This window comes from Petaurus breviceps, unplaced genomic scaffold (assembly GCF_028583685.1).
Source record: "Petaurus breviceps papuanus isolate PSGF00001 unplaced genomic scaffold, PetGlider_PUasm1.0 118, whole genome shotgun sequence".
In the NCBI taxonomy this organism is placed as follows: Eukaryota; Metazoa; Chordata; class Mammalia; order Diprotodontia; family Petauridae; genus Petaurus; species Petaurus breviceps.
The window spans coordinates 25,724,041-25,742,637 of NW_027185616.1; the positions used below are offsets into that span (position 1 = coordinate 25,724,041).

The window sequence follows — 18,597 nt, forward strand, 5'->3', positions numbered from 1 at the left end:
TCCTTCCCTCCTTCCCTCCTTCCTTCCCTCCTTCCCTCCTTCCTTCCCTCCTTCCTTCCTTCCTTTCTTCCTTCCCTCCTTCCCTCCTTCCTTCCCTCCTTCCCTCCTTCCTTCCCTCCTTCCTTCCTTCCCTCCTTCCATCCCTCTCTCTCTTTCTCAAAACTTTAAACACAATTCACTTAGAAGCTCATAGATTAGACCACAATGCTCCCTGTCCAAGCTTCATTTAATGACTGTATTTGGGTCCCTCCTTTCCTGCCTTAGAGTGAATGTCAGTGGTAACAGTTTCTCTTTGGAAGAGCACCTCTGAGGGTCTTCCCCTCCCAGCTTAAATTTTTTTCTTTTTTCTAATTAAAGGGGCCATCTCTTGATCAGGAAGTGGGTAGTATGTTCATTGTTTGAAATGGTGGTTGGTCATTACACTGATTTCCTAATTATTTAAAAGTTGTCTTTACTCTGTTATTGTCATTCTGTAATTCTTTTCTTGCCTTTGTTCACTTCACTCTGTATTGGTTTAAACAGGTTTTCTCAGGTTTTTTAAATCATTTTTTATAGCACAATAATATTCTATTATATTCATGTAGCAGAACTTAGCCATCTTCAGTTGATGGGCACAACCTCAGATATCCATTCTTTGCCACCTCAAAAATAAATATAAATAGTTTTGTACATCTTTAATTAGAATTTTTTACTGAGGATTAATTGATCCCATAATCAACCTTCCTTCCTTGTACCCCTTCTCTCTTCCTTCTCTCCCTATTTCCCTATTGAGTGAAATGTATATATGTGTAAATAAATATATTTATATATGTATGTATGTGTACATATGTATATGTACACACATATGTTCTTCCCTCCTTTTACCAGTTCAGAAGAGAGTACAATTCAAGTCTTGGTCACACCTATACATCTTCCTCTTTGTATAGTGTCTACTTGCATATCCTGATTGAGTGAGATAACTTTAACCCTCCTTTTCATTCTTTTTTGAGCCATAATGTTTCTCTTCCCATCTCTTTCTATTCTCTTATGACTATAATTATGTAACAGAACTCCCACACCTCTTTGACTTTTTGATGATAGAGTTCAGATGCTTTGTAGGGCTTAGCAAAGTGCCTGACACATACTAGATGCTTAAAATGTTTGCTGATTAATCAATTAACAAATTAATCATACACATATCTCTCAACATTAGGATGTAAGCATTTTATCCTCATTTAATCATTTATCACTGTTCCTATTTACTTTTTTTGTATTCTCTTGACCCCTATGTTTGAACTTCAAATTTTCTACACAATTGTTGACTTTAATCAAGAATGCTTGGAAAGGAGGCGGCCAGGTAGCACAGTGAGTAGCACTGGCCTCAGTGTCGGGATGACGTGGGGATCGAATCTGGGCTCAGACACTTAGTACCCACCCAAAAACACCTGGCCGTGTAACCTTGAGCAAGTTACTTAACCCCAATTGCCTAGGGGTGGCCAGGTGGCTCAGTGAGTAAGAGCACCGGCCCCAGTGTCGGGATGACGTGGGATCAAATCTAGACTGAGATACTTAGCACCACGTCCAGAAATAACTGGCCGTATAACCTTGAGCAAGTTACTTAACCCCAATTTCTTTAAAAACAATGTTTGGAAATGCTCTATTTCATTAAATATCCATTTCTCACTCTGTAGGATTTATTTTTTTTTAAACTTTATGGAATTTTATTTTTTCCCCCAGGTACATGTCAAGAAAATTTTTATCATTCATTTTCACAGGATTTTGAGTTCCAAGTTTTTCTTCCTCCCTCCCCTCTTCTGAAAATGGTAGGCAGTTTGTTATTGTTTAAATATGTGCTATCAATATAAAAATATTTCCATAATTGTCAAAGTTGTGAAAGAAGAAACAAATCAAAAAACACGAGAAAGAACAAAGTAAATGAAAAAATATGCCTCGATCTGCGTTGAGTCCATCAGTTCTTTATATGGATATGGATTGCATTTTCCTTCATGAGTCCTTTGTACTTGTCTTGGATGATTGTGTTGCTGAGAAGAGCTGTATCATTCATAGTTGATTATCACACAATATTGCTGATATTGTGTACAATATTTTCCTGGTTCTGCTCATTTCACTTTGCATCTGTTCAAAAAGTCTTCCAAGGCTGAAATCTGAAATCTGCCTCTTAATCATTTCTTTTTTCCCCCTGCTTTTTGGAAGGCAATTGGGGTTAAGTGACTTGCCCAAGGCCACACAGCTAGTTTTTGTGTTGTGTCTGAATCTGCGTTTGAACTCAGGTCCTCTTGACTCCAGGGCTGGTGCTCTATTCACTGTGCCACCTAGCCACCCCTCTCTTCATTATTTCTTATGGAACAGTTGTCTTCCATGATAGTACAGTAATATGTCATAATTTTTTCATCCATTCCCCTATTGATAGACATCCCCACAATTTCCAATATTTTGCCACTATGAAAAGGGCTGCTGGAAATATTTTTTGCGCATCTAGGTCCTTTGCCCTTTTTGATGATCTCTTTGGTTACAGACCTAGTAGTGATATTGCTGGATCAAAGGGTATGCACAGTTTTATAGCTCTTTGGGTATAGTTCCAAATTGCTCTCCAGAATCAGTTTATGATTCCACCAGTAGGGCATCCATGTCTCAATTTTCCCACATCCTCTCCAACATTCATCATTTTCCTTTTTTTGTCATATTAGCCAATCTGATAGGTGTGAGGTGGCACCTAAGATTTGGTTTGATTTGCATTTCTCTAATCAAAAGTGATTTAGAGTACTTCTTCATATACCTATAGATAACTTTGATTTCTTAATCTGAAAATTGTCTGTTCATATCCTTTCATGATTTATCAATTGGGAATGGCTTATATATAAATTTGAGTCAGTTCTCTATATATTAGAGAAATAAGACCTTTGAGATACTTGCTGTAAAGATTGCTTTCTAATCTTGATTGCATTGGTTTTGTTTGTATAAAAGTTTTTTTAATTTAACATAATCAAAACCATCTATTTTACATTTTGTAAAGTGCTCTCTATCTCTTGTTTTGTAATGAATTCTTCCTCTCCCCCAAAATCTGGCAGGTAGACTCTTCCTTGCTCTTCTAACTTGTTTATGATGTCACCCTTTATTTCTAAATCATGCAACCATATTGACTTTATCTTGGTATACAGTGTGAGATGTTGGCTTATACATAGTTTACGTCTTATTGTTTTGCAGTTTTTGTCAGATAGAAAACTCTTATCCCCAAAACTGGGGTCTTTGGGTTTGTTAAACACTAGGTTACTATGATCATTGACTACTGTGTCTTGTTGCCTAATCTATTCTGCTGATCCACCATTCTATTTCTTAGTCACAACCAGATAGTTTTGATGATTACTGCTTTATAATATAGTTTGAGACCTGTTATTGCTAGGCCACCTTCCTTTGTAATTTTTTTTCATTAATTCCCTTGATATTTTGACCTTTTGTTCCTCAAGATTAATTTTGTTGTTTTCTTTTCTGGCTCTAAAAAATATTTTTCGGTAGTTTGGGATGGCACCGAATAGGTACATTAGTTTAGCAGAATTGTCATTTTCATTATCTTAGCTTGATCTAGTCATGAGCAATTGTTATTTTTCAATTGTTTAGATCTGACTTTATTTCTGAGAAAAAATATTTTGTAATTGGGTTCATATAGTAACTGGGTTTGTCTTGGCAGGTAGATTCCCAAATATTTTTTATTTTCTGCAGTAATTTTAAAAGGAATTTCTCTTTTTATCTCTTGCTGCTAGGCTTTCTTGGTCATATAAAGAAATGTTGATAATTTCTGTGGGTTTATTTTATATCCTACCACTTTGCTAAAATTGTTAATTATTTCAAGTAATTTTTACTTGATGCTCTGTGGTTCTCCAAGTATATTTTCATGCCATCTGCAAAGAATAATAGTTTTGTTTCTTCATTGCCTATTCTAATTCCTTAAATTTCTTTTTTCTTCTCTTATTGCTAAAGCTAACATTTCTAGCACAATATTGAAAATAAGAGTGGTGATAATGGGCATCATTGTTTTACCCCTGATTGGACTGGGAGGCCTTAGACACTGCTTATTATTTTAAGGAGCACTCCCTTTATTCCTATGCTCTCTAATGTTTTTAATAGGAATGAGTGCTATATTTTGTCAAAAGCTTTGTCTGAACCTATTGAGATAATCATATAGTTTCTATTGGTTTTGTTATTCTTTTGGTTAATTACATTGATAGTTTTCCTAATCCTGCCTTCCTGGTATAAATCCCATCTGGTCATATTGTATAATCTTTGTGATATATTTTTATATTCTCCTTGCTAGTATTTTCTTCATTTTTTTTTTTTTGCATCAAAAGGAAAATTGGGAAATTGGTTCATAATTTTATTTCTCTGTTTTAGCTCTTCCTGATTTAGATATCAGCACCATATTTGTGTCATAAAATGAGTTTGGTAAGACTATTTTTCTCTGCCTATTTTTCCAAATAATTTGTATAGTGTTGGAATTAATTATTCTTTAAATATTTGGTATATTTCACTCATGAACCCATCTAGCCCTGGGAATTTTTCCTAGGGAGTTCATTAATGATTTGTTCAGTTTCTTTTTCTAAGATGGGGTTATTTATACATTTTTTCCCTTATCTTTTTGTCTAGTTAATTTATATTTTTATAAATATTCATTCATTTTGCTCTGATTGTCTGACTTATTGTCATATAATTGGGGAAAATATTTCCTAATAATGACTTTAATTGCTTCTTCAGTGGGGGTGATCTCACACTTTTCATTTTGATACTGGATATTTGAGTTCTTTCTTTTTTTGCATCAAATTAACCAAAGGTTTATCTGTTTTATTGTTTGTTTTTTTTTTTCATAAAGCCAGCTCCTAGATTTATTTATTATCTCAATAGTTTTTTTTTAAACTTTCAGTTCTATTAATCTCGCCTTTGAGTTTCAAGATTTCCAATTTGGTACTCAGTTGAGGATTTTTAATTTGTTCTTTTTCTGGTTTTCTTAATTGTAGGCTCAGTTCATTGATCTGTACTTTTTCTATTTTGTTGATGTAAGAACTTAGAGAAATAAAATTTCCGCTAAGTACTGTTTTGGGTATATTCCATAAATTTCAGTACATTGTCTCATTGTTGTCTTTCTTTTAAATAAAATTATTGATTGTTTTTATGATTTCTTTTTTGACCCACTGATTCTTTAGGATTAGATTATTTAGTTTCCAATAGATTTTTCATCTATATTCCCACAGCCTTTGTTGAATGTAATTTTTATTGCGTTATGATCTGAAAAGAATTCATTTAATATTTCTTTTTACATCTGATTTTGAGTTTTTTTTAATGCACTCTTACATGGTCAGAATTTTGTGTAGGTGCCATCTACTGCTGAGAAAAAAAGTAGATTCCTTTCTGTTTCCAAGTTCAGTTTTCTCTAAAGAACTGTCACATCTTACTTTTCTAATATTTTCTTTACCTCCTTAGATTCTTTCTTGTTGAGTTTTTGGTGGAATTTATTGAGTTTTGAGAGAGGACAGTTGAAGTCTCCCACTACTATTGTTTTACTGAATTTTTTCCTATAACTCACTTAACTTCTTTAAGAATTTGGATGCTGTATCACTTGGTGCACATGTGTTTACCAATATATTGCTTCATTGTCTATGGTACCTTTTAGCAAGATATCGTTTCCTTCCTTATCTCTTTTAATTAGGTCTATTTAAGTTGTACTTTCTCTGAAATCAGGATTGCTACCCCTGCTTTTTTTTTTAACTTCAGATGAATCATAATAGATTCTGCTCCAGCCCTTTACCTTTACTCTGTGTGTATCTCTCTGCTTCAAGTGTGTTTGTTGTAATCAACATATAGTAGGGTTTTGGGTTTTGATCCACTCTATTATCTGTTTCCATTTTATGGGAGAAGTCATCCCATTCACGTTCACAGTTATGGCAACTAACTGTGTATTTCTCTCCATCCTATTCTTCCTCCTGTTTGTCTTCTCTCTCCTTTCACCCTTCCATTCCCCACCAGTGTTTTCCTTCTGTCTGCCACCTTCCCTGATTTTCTCTCTCTTCTGTCAGTCCCCCTGACTCACCACACTTGATCTCATCCCCTCCTACTTCTCTGTAGGGTAAGGTAGATTTCTGTATTCAACTGATTGTGTATATGATTCCCTCTTTGATCCAATACTCTTGAGGGTAAGGTTTCAGTGATGCCCATTGCCCCTCCCCACCGGCACTCCCTAAGCTTCCCCTCCACTCTAATAGGACTGAAGCACCTCTTCATTTGAAGTAATTTACCCTATTCTACCTCTTCTTTCTTTCTGTACCCATTGTACTCTTTTCTTATCCCTTAATATTTTTATGTAATTCCATGAAATTCACCTTATACCTCTGCCCCCTGTGTATCTTCCTTCAACTCTTCTATTAGTGATACAATAGTTAAGAATCAAAAGTATAATCTTTCCATGTAGTGATATAAATAGTGTAACTATTGAATCCCTTATTTTTCTTTCCACTTTTTACCTGTTTATGCTCCTCTTGGGTCTTGATATTAGAGGTCAAATTTTTGGTTTAGTTCTGGCATTCTTCTTAAGAAATCTCCAAACCCCTCTATTTTGCTGAATAACCATTTCCCCACTTGATGTATTATATTTAATTTTGCCTGGCAAGTGATTTTTAGTCCCAGCTCCTTTGCCTTCTAGAATACCATGTTCCATCACCTTTGGTCCTTTAATGTTGCAACTGCCAAGCCCTGTGTAATCCTGATTGTAACATTTGTCATTGTAACATTTACATTCAAACGTAAAAAAAAAATTGAATTGTTTCCTTCTGATCACTTGTCGTATCTTTTCCTTGACCTGATAGTTCTGTAATTTGATATAATGTTCCTTGGGTTTTTTATTTTGAGATTGCTTTCCTGAGGTGATTGGTAGATTCTTTCAATGCCTCTTTTGTCCTCTAGTTCCCGGATATTAGGGCAGTCTTCCTTGATAGTTTCTTGAAAGATGCTGTCCAGGTCCTTTTGATTATGAATTTGGGTATTCCTGTGATGCGGATATTGTCTCTCCTGGATCAGTTTTCCTGATCAGTTGTTTTTCCCATGTGGTATTTTACATTTTATTTCATTTTATTGTTTTTTTAAATTTTTGTTGATTCTTGATGTTTCATGGAGTCATTAGCTTTTACTTATCCAGTTCTAATTTTAAAGATGTTGTTTTCCTCAGTTAGCTTTTGTGCTTTCTTTTCCATTTGGCCATTTATATTCTTTAAGCAGTTTTAAATTAAAAAAAAATTTGCATCATCTTTTCCATTTGGTCAATCCTACTTTTTAAGCCATTTTCTAATCTGTTGACTCTTTTTTCAAAATTCTCTTGTGTCACTCTCATTTTTTTCCTGTTTTTCTACCTCTCTTATGTGATATTAAAGTTCCTTTTTGAGCTCTTCCAAAATCTCTTTCTGGTTTGAGACCACTTCCCACTTTTCTTTGGGGTTTTCTCCCTAGGTGTTTTGACATTATTGTCCTATTATTCGTTTGTTTCTTGTTTTTTTTTTTCTGTTATAATAACAACTTTCTATGGTCAGATTCTTTTTTTTCCAAATGCTTTATTAACTTCTGATTTACATCATTTATTTCCGCCAGATTTTGAGTTACAAATTTTTCTTCCCGTTTTTCCCCTACCCATTGCCCCAGAATAGCAGTCCCACAGGATATCCCCTCCTCCAATCTGCTCTCTCCCATATTTTCTCCCATACCCCTTTCAACTTTTCCAGTGGATCTCTATGCCCCAGTGCCTGTATATCTTATTTCCCAATTACATGTAAAATAGTACTGATAATAGTGTATATATATATATATATATAATATGTATACACACATATATACATACATATTTGAATATTTGATTTTAAAACTTTGAATTCCAGATTCATTCCCTTCCTCCCTTGTTACCCACCCTTACTGGGAAGATAAGCATTTCAGTAAAGGATGTACATGTGTGGCTAATGCAAAACAATAACATAGTAGATATATTGTAAAAGACTGACTATATTTCCTTCCCTCCTATCCCACCTCCCACTTGTTCTATTCTCTACTTTGATCCCATCTCTTTTCAAAAGTGGGTGCTTCCAAATTCCCTCCTCCCAGCCTGCCCTCCCTTCCATCTTCCCCCCTCTCATCCCCTTCCCCCCCCACTCTCCTGTAGGGTGAGATATCCTATTTAGTGTGTATTTCATTCCCTCTTCAAGCCAAATTCAATGGGAATAAGGTGAACCATTCCCTTTTGCCTTCCTATTCTTCCCCTCCATTGTAACCATTTCTCCTTGCCTCTTCTGTATGAGATAGTTAACCCCATTCTGTCTCTCCCCATCTCCTCTCATTATATGCCTCTGTCACCTCTTAACTTCACCTTTTAAGTATCATCCCTTCCTGTTAAATTGGTCCTGTGCCCTCTATGTATACCTTTAAACATATATACACACATTCACATATGTATTCATATGCCCATATACCTCTCTATATATTTTTATTCCCTTAAACTACTGAGAAAAGTTTTATAAGTTACAATTATTGTTTTTCCATGTAGGAATGTTAATAGTTCAACTTTGATAAGTTCCTTATGATTTCTTTTCCCTGTTTACCTTCTCATGCTTCTCTTGCTTCTTGTATCTGAATGTCAAATTTTCTGTTCAACTCTGGTTTTTTCCGCAAGAATGCTTGAAAGTCCTCTATTCCACTGAATGACGATATTTTCCGCTGAAACATGATACTCAGTTTTGCTGGGTAGGTGACTCTTGGTTTTAATCCCAGCTCCTTTTCCCTCTGGAATATCATATTCCAAGCCCTTCAATCCCTCAGTGTAGAAGCTGCCAGATCCTGGGTTATCCTGATTGTGTTTCCACAATGTTAAAATTGTTTCTTCCTGGCTGCTTGTAATATTCTCTGCTTAATCTGGGAATTCCAGAACCTGGCTATATAATATTCCTAGGATTTTTCTTTTTGGGATCTTTTTCAGCAGGTGATCAGTGGATTCTTTCAACCTCTATTTTGCCCTCTGGTTCTAAAACAGCAGGGCAGTTTTCTTTGAGAACTTCCTGGAGGATGAGTTCTAGGTTTTTACTTTGGTCATGGCTTTCAGGTAGTCCAATCATTTTTAAATTATCTCTCCTGGATCTATTTTCCAGGTCAGTGTTTTTTCCCATGAGATATTTCACATTGCCTTCTATTCTTTCATTTGTTTGGATCTGTTTAACAGAATCTTGATTTTTCATAAAGTCATTAGCTTCCATTTGCTCCAGTGTAATTCTGAAGCCATGATTATCCTCATTGAGCTTTTTCCATCTGGCAAATTCGGCTTTTTAAGGCATTCTTCTCCTCATTGCCTTTTTGAGCCTCTTTTGTCATTTAAGTCAGTCTGTTTTTTAAAGTGTTATTTTCCTCAGTCAGGCTGTTGACTCTCATTTCATAATTTTCTTGCATTGTTCTCATTTCTCTTCCCAATTTTTCCTCCACTTCTCTTATCTGCTTCTTCATGCTCTCTATGGCTAGTAACCAGCTTGTAATTTTCTTGGAAGCTTTTGGTGTAGGAGTTCTGACTTCACTGTCTTCCTCCTGTTCCATGCTTTTCTCCTTTTTGTCCCCTAAATAGGAGTGTAATGTTGGAATCTTCTGTCTGTTTTGTTTCCTTTGCCTGGTCGTGTTGCCCCTCAGTCACTTGACCCCTGGGCTTTTTGCCACAGTAGGACTCTGCCACCAGACAGGGGAGCTTTTGTCCCAAACGCTGGGGTTTTCTCAATTGCCCGAGGTATTAGATGGTTGCCCTCTCTGGGTCTCCACACGCTCCGGCAAGCTGGTCACATACCCCAGGATCTCTACCCTAGACTGCAATCCAGATCCAAGCAGGTTAAAGCAAGAGCAATTAGCCCTCAGACTGGTTGCTTAGTCCCCCTACACTCTGCAGGCCAGAAGCTAAAGCTGCTATGTGGCGCTAGTTGGCTGTGCACTGTGTCTCAGTGGCTTCTCTCCCCAGGGGGCAAAAGCCACTCACTCCCACTTACTGGGTCCCAAAGTCCAGACTGTATTGACCTCTCACTTTGTCCTTTGCATCTGTGTATTGATAAATCTGGAAACGGCCACAGCTGCTGCTGTTCTGGAGTCTCTCTGGCCGGGGCTGGTCAGGCATGGGAATTGCGTGATTATTAGTAGTGGAGAAAGTGCTGGAATTATGTGTTTTATATTGCAATTAATTCAATCCTATAACTGTTGACAGCAAAATTCATACTCCACAGTATTAGTAAGTGAAACCAAATATTATATTACAATTGTTCTATAACTGATTAATTTCACACACTTTTCCTTAAAGTGATACATTTTTGGCAAACAAAAAATGGTCCTTTGAAGTTTTGGGTTTTTTTTTTTGCTTTTTGGAGGGAAATTGGGGTTAAGCGACTTGCCCAAGGTCACACAGCTAGTTTTTGTGTTAAGTGTCTGAGGCCAGATTTGAACTCAAGTCCTTCTGACTCTAGGGCTGGTGTTCTATTCACTGCACCACCTAGCTGCCCCATCCTTTGAAGTTTTTAATGGGTCATTTTGTTGATCAGAGTTCTTAAGGCTTTCAAAGTTGTATCTTGACAATATTGCTGTTAATATATACATTGTTCTCCTAGTCCCCCTCACCTTACTTGGCATTAATTTATTCAGGTCTTCCCAGATTTTTGTGAAGCCGTCATTTTCATCATTTCTTATAGCACAATTGGGTTCCTTTATATTTATATACATTCACATATTCCTGTTGTTCAGTTGTGCAATTGATGGACATTCCTTCAGTTTCCAATTCTTTGGAATTGGAATAAATATTTTTGTGTATACATGTCCTTTCTTTCTTCCTTTGATCTCTTGGGAGAGGAGATCTAGTAGTTGTACTACAGGGTCAAAGGGTATGCATAGTTTAAGTCTTCTGATCTTAGTTTCCAAATTGCTTTCCAGAATGTTTGGTCTAGTTCACAGCTCCATCGACAATGCATAAGTGTACCTATTTTTCCACTTCCCCTCTAGCATTTGTCATTTTCCTTTTTGTCATCTTATCCAATCTGATGGGTGGGAAGTGTTATCTTAGAATTGTTTTAATGTGCATAACTCTATTTATATTCTTGTATAGGAAAGGGGTTTTAATTCTTGTAAATTTGACTCAGTTCCCTATATTTGAGAAATGAGTCTTTTATCAGAGAAATTAGTTACAAAGTTATTTTTCACGATTTTCCTATTTCTTCTAATATTAGCTGCATTAGTTTTGTTTGTGTAAAAACTTTTAAATTTAATGTAGACAAAATTATCCATTTTTTATTTTGTGAATCTTGCTATGTCTTGTTTGGTCATAGATCACCCTTTTATCTAAATCAGAGCTCCTTGATGTTTTTCCACTCACACACTCTTCAGTGCTTCCTAAAGTGTTGGTCAAAACGGGTTGTGTTTAAGAAGCTTGTTTAAGTTTAAGAAGCACTGGCTAAATCATACATCCTTTTTGAGATTGTCTTGGTATATTGTGAGATGTTTATCTGTGCTTAGTTTCTGCCAGACTACTTTACAGTTTTCCCTACATTTTTTTAAAAATGGGGAATTCTTGCCCTAATAGCTTGGAACTTTAGTTTTTCAAAAGCTAGGTTGCTGTGTTCGTTTGTATATCATATACCTATTTTTTTTCTACTGATCAGTCTCTTTTTTTAAATTTTTTTTTCTTAGGGGGGAAGTCAGGGCAATTGGGGATAAATGATTTACCCAGGGTCACACAACTAATAAGTGTGTTAAGTATCTGAGGCCGGATTTGAACTCAGGTCTCGTGATCTATATCCCCACCTATCTGCCCCCATTCTCTATTTCTTACCCACTGTCAAATTATTTTGATGATTATAGCTTTGTTGTACAATCTGAGATCTTGTACTGCTAAACCCCCTTCCTTTGATTTTTTTTAAAAAATATTTTGACCTTTCCTACTAGATGAATTTTGTTATTATTTTTTTTCTGGTAATGTAAAGTAATACTTTGGTAATTGAGTAGTATGACACTAAATAAGTAAATTAATTTGGGTAATCTTATAATTTTTAACATTGGCTCAGCCTATCTATGAACAATTAATATTTCTCCAATTATTTGATGTTTTTTTTTTTGTGTGTGTGTGTGTGAAGTGTTTGTGTTCATAGAGTTCCTATTTGTCTTGGCAGATAGACTCCTCCCCACCCAGTATTTTATGCTATCTGTAGTCATTTTAAATCTATCTTTTCCTGATTGATTTTGTTGGTAATGTATAGAAATTCTGATAATTTGTGTTGGTTTATTTTATATTCTGCCATTTTGCTGAAGTTGTTAATTGTTTCAGATGGTTTTTCTGTTTACTCTCTAGTGTTCTCTAGATAAACCATCACATTTCCAAAAAGTGAAAGTTTTGTTTCCTTATTGCCTATGCTTATTCCTTCAGTTCTCTCTCTCTCTTTCTCCTTCCTTCCCTCCTCTCTCTCTTTACTGCTCTAGCTAGTATTTCTAGGTATAGCAATAAAAAAAAGAAATTAAAACCATCAGACCATATAAGTATGACCTAAATAACATCCTTTATGCATATGAAGTGCAAGTAATAAATAGACTTAAGGGATTAGATCTGGTAGATAGAATGCCTGAAGAAATGTGGACAGAGGTTTGTAATATTGTGTAGAAGGCAGCAACAAAAAATATTCCAAAGAAAAAGAAGAATTTTAGTTATATTAAATTAAAAGGCAGGGGTGGCCAGGTGGCACAGTGAGTAAGAGCGCCGGCCCCAGAGTCGGGAGACCTGGGATCAAATCCAGGCTCAGATACTTAGCACCCACCCAGAAACACCTTGAGCAAGTTACTTAACCCCCTTTGCTTTAAAAAAAATTAAAAGGCATTTGTACAAAGTAGATGATCTAAGAAAATATCTGATTGCTGTACTTTCTTCCTACCCTGGGTCTGAGTTTAACAAATACCTGACCTGGGTTTGGGTCTGTGCAAGAGTAAGTTCTGCTAGGCTCAGCTACTATGAGACAGCTGACAAGTTCTGCTAGTTCAGTGATAGAATTGCAGGCTCCCTCCTTTTTTGCCCTGATTCTTGTACCCTGGTTATTCCTCTGCAGACTTCAGGTAGGGTTAGAAACTGAAACTGAGACTCCACTCTGCTTTTGGGATTTAAGCCTCACTTTTGTGGCCTGTTCCTCACCTTAAACAAAAACCACCTGTGGGCACAGTTATCTCCTCAGTCAATCCTGGATCTGAACTCCAGAACTGAATAATGGGAGGCAAAAATGGGAGGCAGTTGGTACCTCTTCACATTGTGGTGCCCTAACATGAGGCTGGAGGTTCTTCAGTGTGAATCTGGGACCTCTGCTTTCCAAAAAAACTGAGCCATTCTCAGGGAATTTCTTTTTTCTCCTATTCCTCATCTTATACCAGACAGATGCATTCTAACACTATCACCTTCCACACCCCCTTTTCACATGAAGAAATTGAACAGGTGATCCCATTCCATTTTCTCTATCAGATTTTCACCTCTGTCTTCTCTACTTTCACCAACCTTCAGTCACTTCAGTCTACTGGTTACCTTCCTACTGACTACGAGCATGTCGAAGTCTCCTCATTTAAATAAAAAAACTGTCACTTGCTCTGTCATTCCCTCTCTCCTCTTTTTTGTAGCTCAACAGCCTATTTTTTGTTTTCCTCTCACTCTCTTTTTAACTCCCTGAAGTCTGACTTTCAACCTCATCATTCAACCAAAACTGCTCTTTCCAAATTCACTAATGATCTCTTAATTGCCAAATTGAATGGCCTTTTATTAGTTTCCTTAGTCTGAACTTTTCTGCAGCCTTTGACAATGTTGGTCACCTTATTCTAGATACTCTCTCCCCTTTAGTTTTTTGTGATGCTGCTCTCTCCTGATTCCATTATTCTTCTCTGGAACTTTATCTGTATCATGCAAGTTAACTGTGAAGGTCCCCCATATCTTTGTACTCAGCCTTATTTTCTCTTCCCTCTACACCGTTTCACATGGTGACCTCATATCTCCTCTGTTTTCAGTTTTCATCTCTATGCAGATGACTCTCAGTTCTTCTTGTACAGCTTTGACCTCTTTCCCAATCTGTCTCAAGCATCTCCACCTATGTATTAGACATCTCAGATCAAATATCCTAAACTCACCATATCCAGAACTGAATTCTTGATCTTTTTTTTCTCCCAAGCCCTCTTACATTTCTAACTCCCTACTACTATCAAAGGTACTACCATCTTTCATTCATTCAGGTTCACAACCTAGTTGTCGTCTTCGGTCACCTCTTCCCATATACAATCAGTTGCCAAATCCTATGGATTCTACCTTTGACCTATCTCTAATATATGTCCCCTTCTCTCCTCTGACACAGATACCATCCTGGTATGGACCCTCATCACCTCCTGTAGAGTATTTGGTCTTCCTACCTCACATCTCTTCCTAATCCAATTTATCTTCCACTTAGGTGTCAAATTGAACTTTCTAAATCACAAATCTGACTATATCACCCCACTCTTCAATCAGTTGATAAGCATTTATGAAGTGCTAGACACTGTACTAAGTTCTAGGAATATAGGGGTAAGTAATATGACTCCCTCCTCACAAAAAGCTTACATTCTAATGAGGGAGACCACCAAGGATATGTGCAGATATACAGAGGAGATATAAAGTGAATCAGTAAAATGTATATACATTAGTGAAGTTAAAAAAAAAAACTTGTGAAAGCAGACACTGGCAGCTGGTTACATCAGAAAAGGTTTCATTCAGAAGATGTCGCCTGAGCTGCATCTAAAGTAAGAGAGAATTTATGAGGTGGAAAAGAGCAGCATTCCAAGCATGTGGCCCTATTACGTGCCAGGTATTGTACAAAATACTGGGAGTACAAAAAGGGGCAAAAGATAGTCCCTGCCCACATTGTGAGACAACTAACTTTGATAGAACTAATTCTTCACAGCAATGCAAGGATCTAAGACAATTCCCAAAGACTCATGATGGAAAATGTTGTCCACATCCAGAGAAAGACCTATGGAGTCTGAATGCAGATCGAAGCAGACTATTTGCTCTCTCTCTCTCTTTTTTTGTTTTGTTTTTTCTTTCTCGTGGCTCCTCCCATTCATTCTTTTTCTTCTTTACAACATGACTAATGTGAAAATGTCTAATAAAATTGTATATGTAAAGCCTTTATCAGATTGCATGCTCCCTTGGGGAGGGGAGAAGAAAGGAGGCTGGAGAAGATTTAAAATTCAAAAGCTTATGGAAATGAATGTTGAAAATTAAAATTAAATAAATTAATTTAAAGAAAAAAAAGATGGTCACTGCCCTCAAGGAACATATGATCTAATGGGGAAGACAACATGCAAACAAATATATACAAGGCAAATTATACACATGATAAATAGGAAGTAATCAACAGAGAATGCATTAGCATGCACCAAGATTTTATCCACTATGCTATGCTGAAATAATTCATTAAATCATAGTCTTGTTAAATTGTTAAATTAAAACTATTTCTGGAAAACTAGAAAAAAGAAATTTCTCCCTATTTAAAATGTTCAGTTCAGTCCAACAAACCTTTATTAAGCACCTACTATATTCTTGGTACTGAATATGTAAAAGCACAAATTAAACAGCCCTTGTTATGAAGGAGCTCACATTCCATTGAAGGAAGGAGCATGTGTAAAAACAAATATAGTACAAAGAAAATTGAGAAGAGATAGAACACTAGCAAATGGAGGGGAATGGGAGATGGTGGCATGAAGGATGGCTTAATGGGTTACTTGAGTTGAATCTAGAAAAAAAGACAATGATTGTGAGAGATGGCAATAAAAAGTTGATTGGAGGAATTGCTTGTGTGAATGCACAGAGGCAGAAGAATAGACTTAAGTTTGGAGAGTATATAGGAGTATATTTTGGCTGAAATAAGGAATTCTTAAAATGTAGTCATATGAATAATTCTGTCTTTTCTGATGATGAAAATAATTGAATATCTTAGGATAATGAAAGGCAATCTATCTTATAATACTACTCTCTCCCTACAGGGTCAAGCTCTTGAACAAGCTATTATCAGTCAAAAACCACAACTGGAGAAGTTGATTGCTACTACTGCTCATGAGAAGATGCCGTGGTTCCATGGGAAGATCTCTCGGCTTGAGTCTGAACAGATTGTCTTAATAGGATCAAAAACAAATGGAAAATTTTTGTGAGTATTTTTCTTCAGAAACATGGGTGACTAGTAAGCAGTTCATTTTTGCTGTCTATATGAATAGGCTACTGAGCTAGGATGAGATCAGTTGGATAACACCATATGATGAGTTGTAAGCTTACAAGCCTCTTGGAATTTCTTCTTCTGGTAGTGCTTTTTTGAGGATATATGAAAAACTCAAGTTTATGTTTTTCTCAATGTGGTATTAAAATGAACTTTCTTTGGTGATAATTAAAAAATATTCAGTCCTGTTACATGCTTATGATGTCAAATATAGGTTGGCTACATTCTGTACATACACATAACATAACATTTTCATGATTCTTTTCCTAAATGATTTTAAGATTGTGAACATATGGTGGCATGAAACAAGAAGTGAACAAAAATTCCTTTGAGTGATTTTTTTTCACATTTTATGAAAAGCACTTGTGTCCCAATCAGAATCAATGCAAGATGTAAGGTTCATGACTAAAAAAGAAAGTATAGATAGTAGGCATAGTGGGATTAGTCAAGTCCTTTTTTTTTTTATCATTTTTCATATTAAGCCAAGTGAGAATTGAATGAGTGGGTTGAACTCTGATTCTTTTTAAAGTGAGGATTTGGTTTTTGACCCTATAGAATCTGTATATCTGAGTTCTATTATTACAAAGTTCTCTATGGCTAAAATTGCCCTGCAATAAAACAACTCATTGCTTATGACAATGTTTGCTAGTTGCCTTAACCACTCTCACTACAGGAGCATTTCTCTAGAGGGATGTTTTGTTTCAATGACATTTCCATTCAAAGTAGCTAATTCATGGAAGATGATTGATTTGGCCTCATAAAAATTGTGTTTACAAAAATTTCATCAATTGAGGGGATGCCCATCATTTGGGGAATGGCTGAACCAGTTGTGGTATATAAATCTAATGGAATACTATTGTTCCATAAGAAATGATGAGCAGGCAGACTTCAGAAAAACCTGGAAAGACTTACATGAACTGATGCTGAGTGACGTGAGCAGAACCAGGAGACCATTGTACATAGTAACAGTAACATTGTGTGATAATTAACTTTGATAGTCAACTTAGCTCTTCTTTTTTTAAAAAATATTTTAAAATCTTTTTTCTTTTTTGGAGGGGGAGGGCAGGGCATTTGGGGTTATATGAATATATATTTAGAGCCTATATCAGATTGCACAGTGTTTTGGGGTTGGGAGAAATTTGTAATTCAAAATCTTATGAAAGTGAATGTTGAAAACCATAATTTAGTTAATTTTTAAAAGACAGGACAAAAACAATTCATCTAAAATTTCTACATGTATAGTCATAGATAAGTATACATTATAATATTTGACACTAACAAGTATTAATCCACATTAAGCTTTATAAAATTTGTTTATTGAAATAATTGAAATATATTTTAACTGATACATAACCATGATATAGTCAAGAGAAGGGCAGCTTTACAGTCATTAAGTTATTAAGAGACGGAGATCAGGTTGTATGGGTCAGAAGACCACTCACCCAAAATGACTCAGAGACTTCTCAAAGTAGAAGCAAAAACTTTATTACTATCTTTCTTGAGAAGGGCATCCCCAAATCCAACAAGAAAATCAGAAGGGAGGAGAGCACTACAGAAGGCAAAAGCAAGATTATAAAGCCCTAACGTGGGAATTCCACACTTTCTCCACTGTCCCACCTTACCATTGGTTGGTAAGGCAAGCTCACAGTCTTCTTATTAATGCCAACCAATCCGTGCAAAGCCCTCTCCATTCATTAACCTAATTATTACTAATGAGGCTCTAATTTTGCTAGATAACATACATAATATATGAGGTCCACTACTCAAGCTCAGCAACAACTTCAGAATACTGAACCCCCTTCAATCCAACCTACATGTGTCCTTATCTGGGCCTGAGTATCCCAAGACTGCTGTCTGTTCTCTGATTAGTCAAATCCACCTGCTGCTGCCAGCTCCTTTTATTCTGCATTATTGCATTTTTAGTATTATCTAGGAGTTCTCTGGGAACTGGGAACCCAACTTATTCCCAAGGCTACTGTCTGGTATTTTTTATCAGTAGTCTTGTTTCAGCAATTCTTGCAGTTCTATAGAAACTTAACCCTTTGCTACCTCTCACACTACCATTCCTTTCCCCAAACTAAAAGCACCTCTAATTTGATCTCAGTAGTTAATCCAACCAATTGTATTAATATTCAATAGCTCTTACATCACCTTGAAATACACAATGACTTACATACACACACACACACACACACACATATATATATAGACTATAATTTATACAGTTTATGTTCTTCATCAGATGAGAGTATTTGCACACCAAAATTTCCTTGCATTTATGAAATCACAGGTTCCCTAAAATTAA

The 18,597-nt window shown here is 36.0% G+C and overlaps 1 protein-coding gene across 4 annotated transcripts in view; it reads left to right on the top strand.

The window, feature by feature from the left end:
* Window positions 1–18,597, top strand: part of SYK (spleen associated tyrosine kinase) — a 147,034-nt gene that overhangs the window by 68,845 nt on the left and 59,592 nt on the right. For all 4 annotated transcript variants that reach the window (XM_069087285.1, XM_069087277.1, XM_069087300.1 and 1 more), the window contains one exon: window positions 16,066–16,226. In XM_069087285.1, coding sequence (XP_068943386.1) covers window positions 16,066–16,226 — 161 coding nt within the window. The remainder of the gene's footprint in view (window positions 1–16,065; window positions 16,227–18,597) is intronic.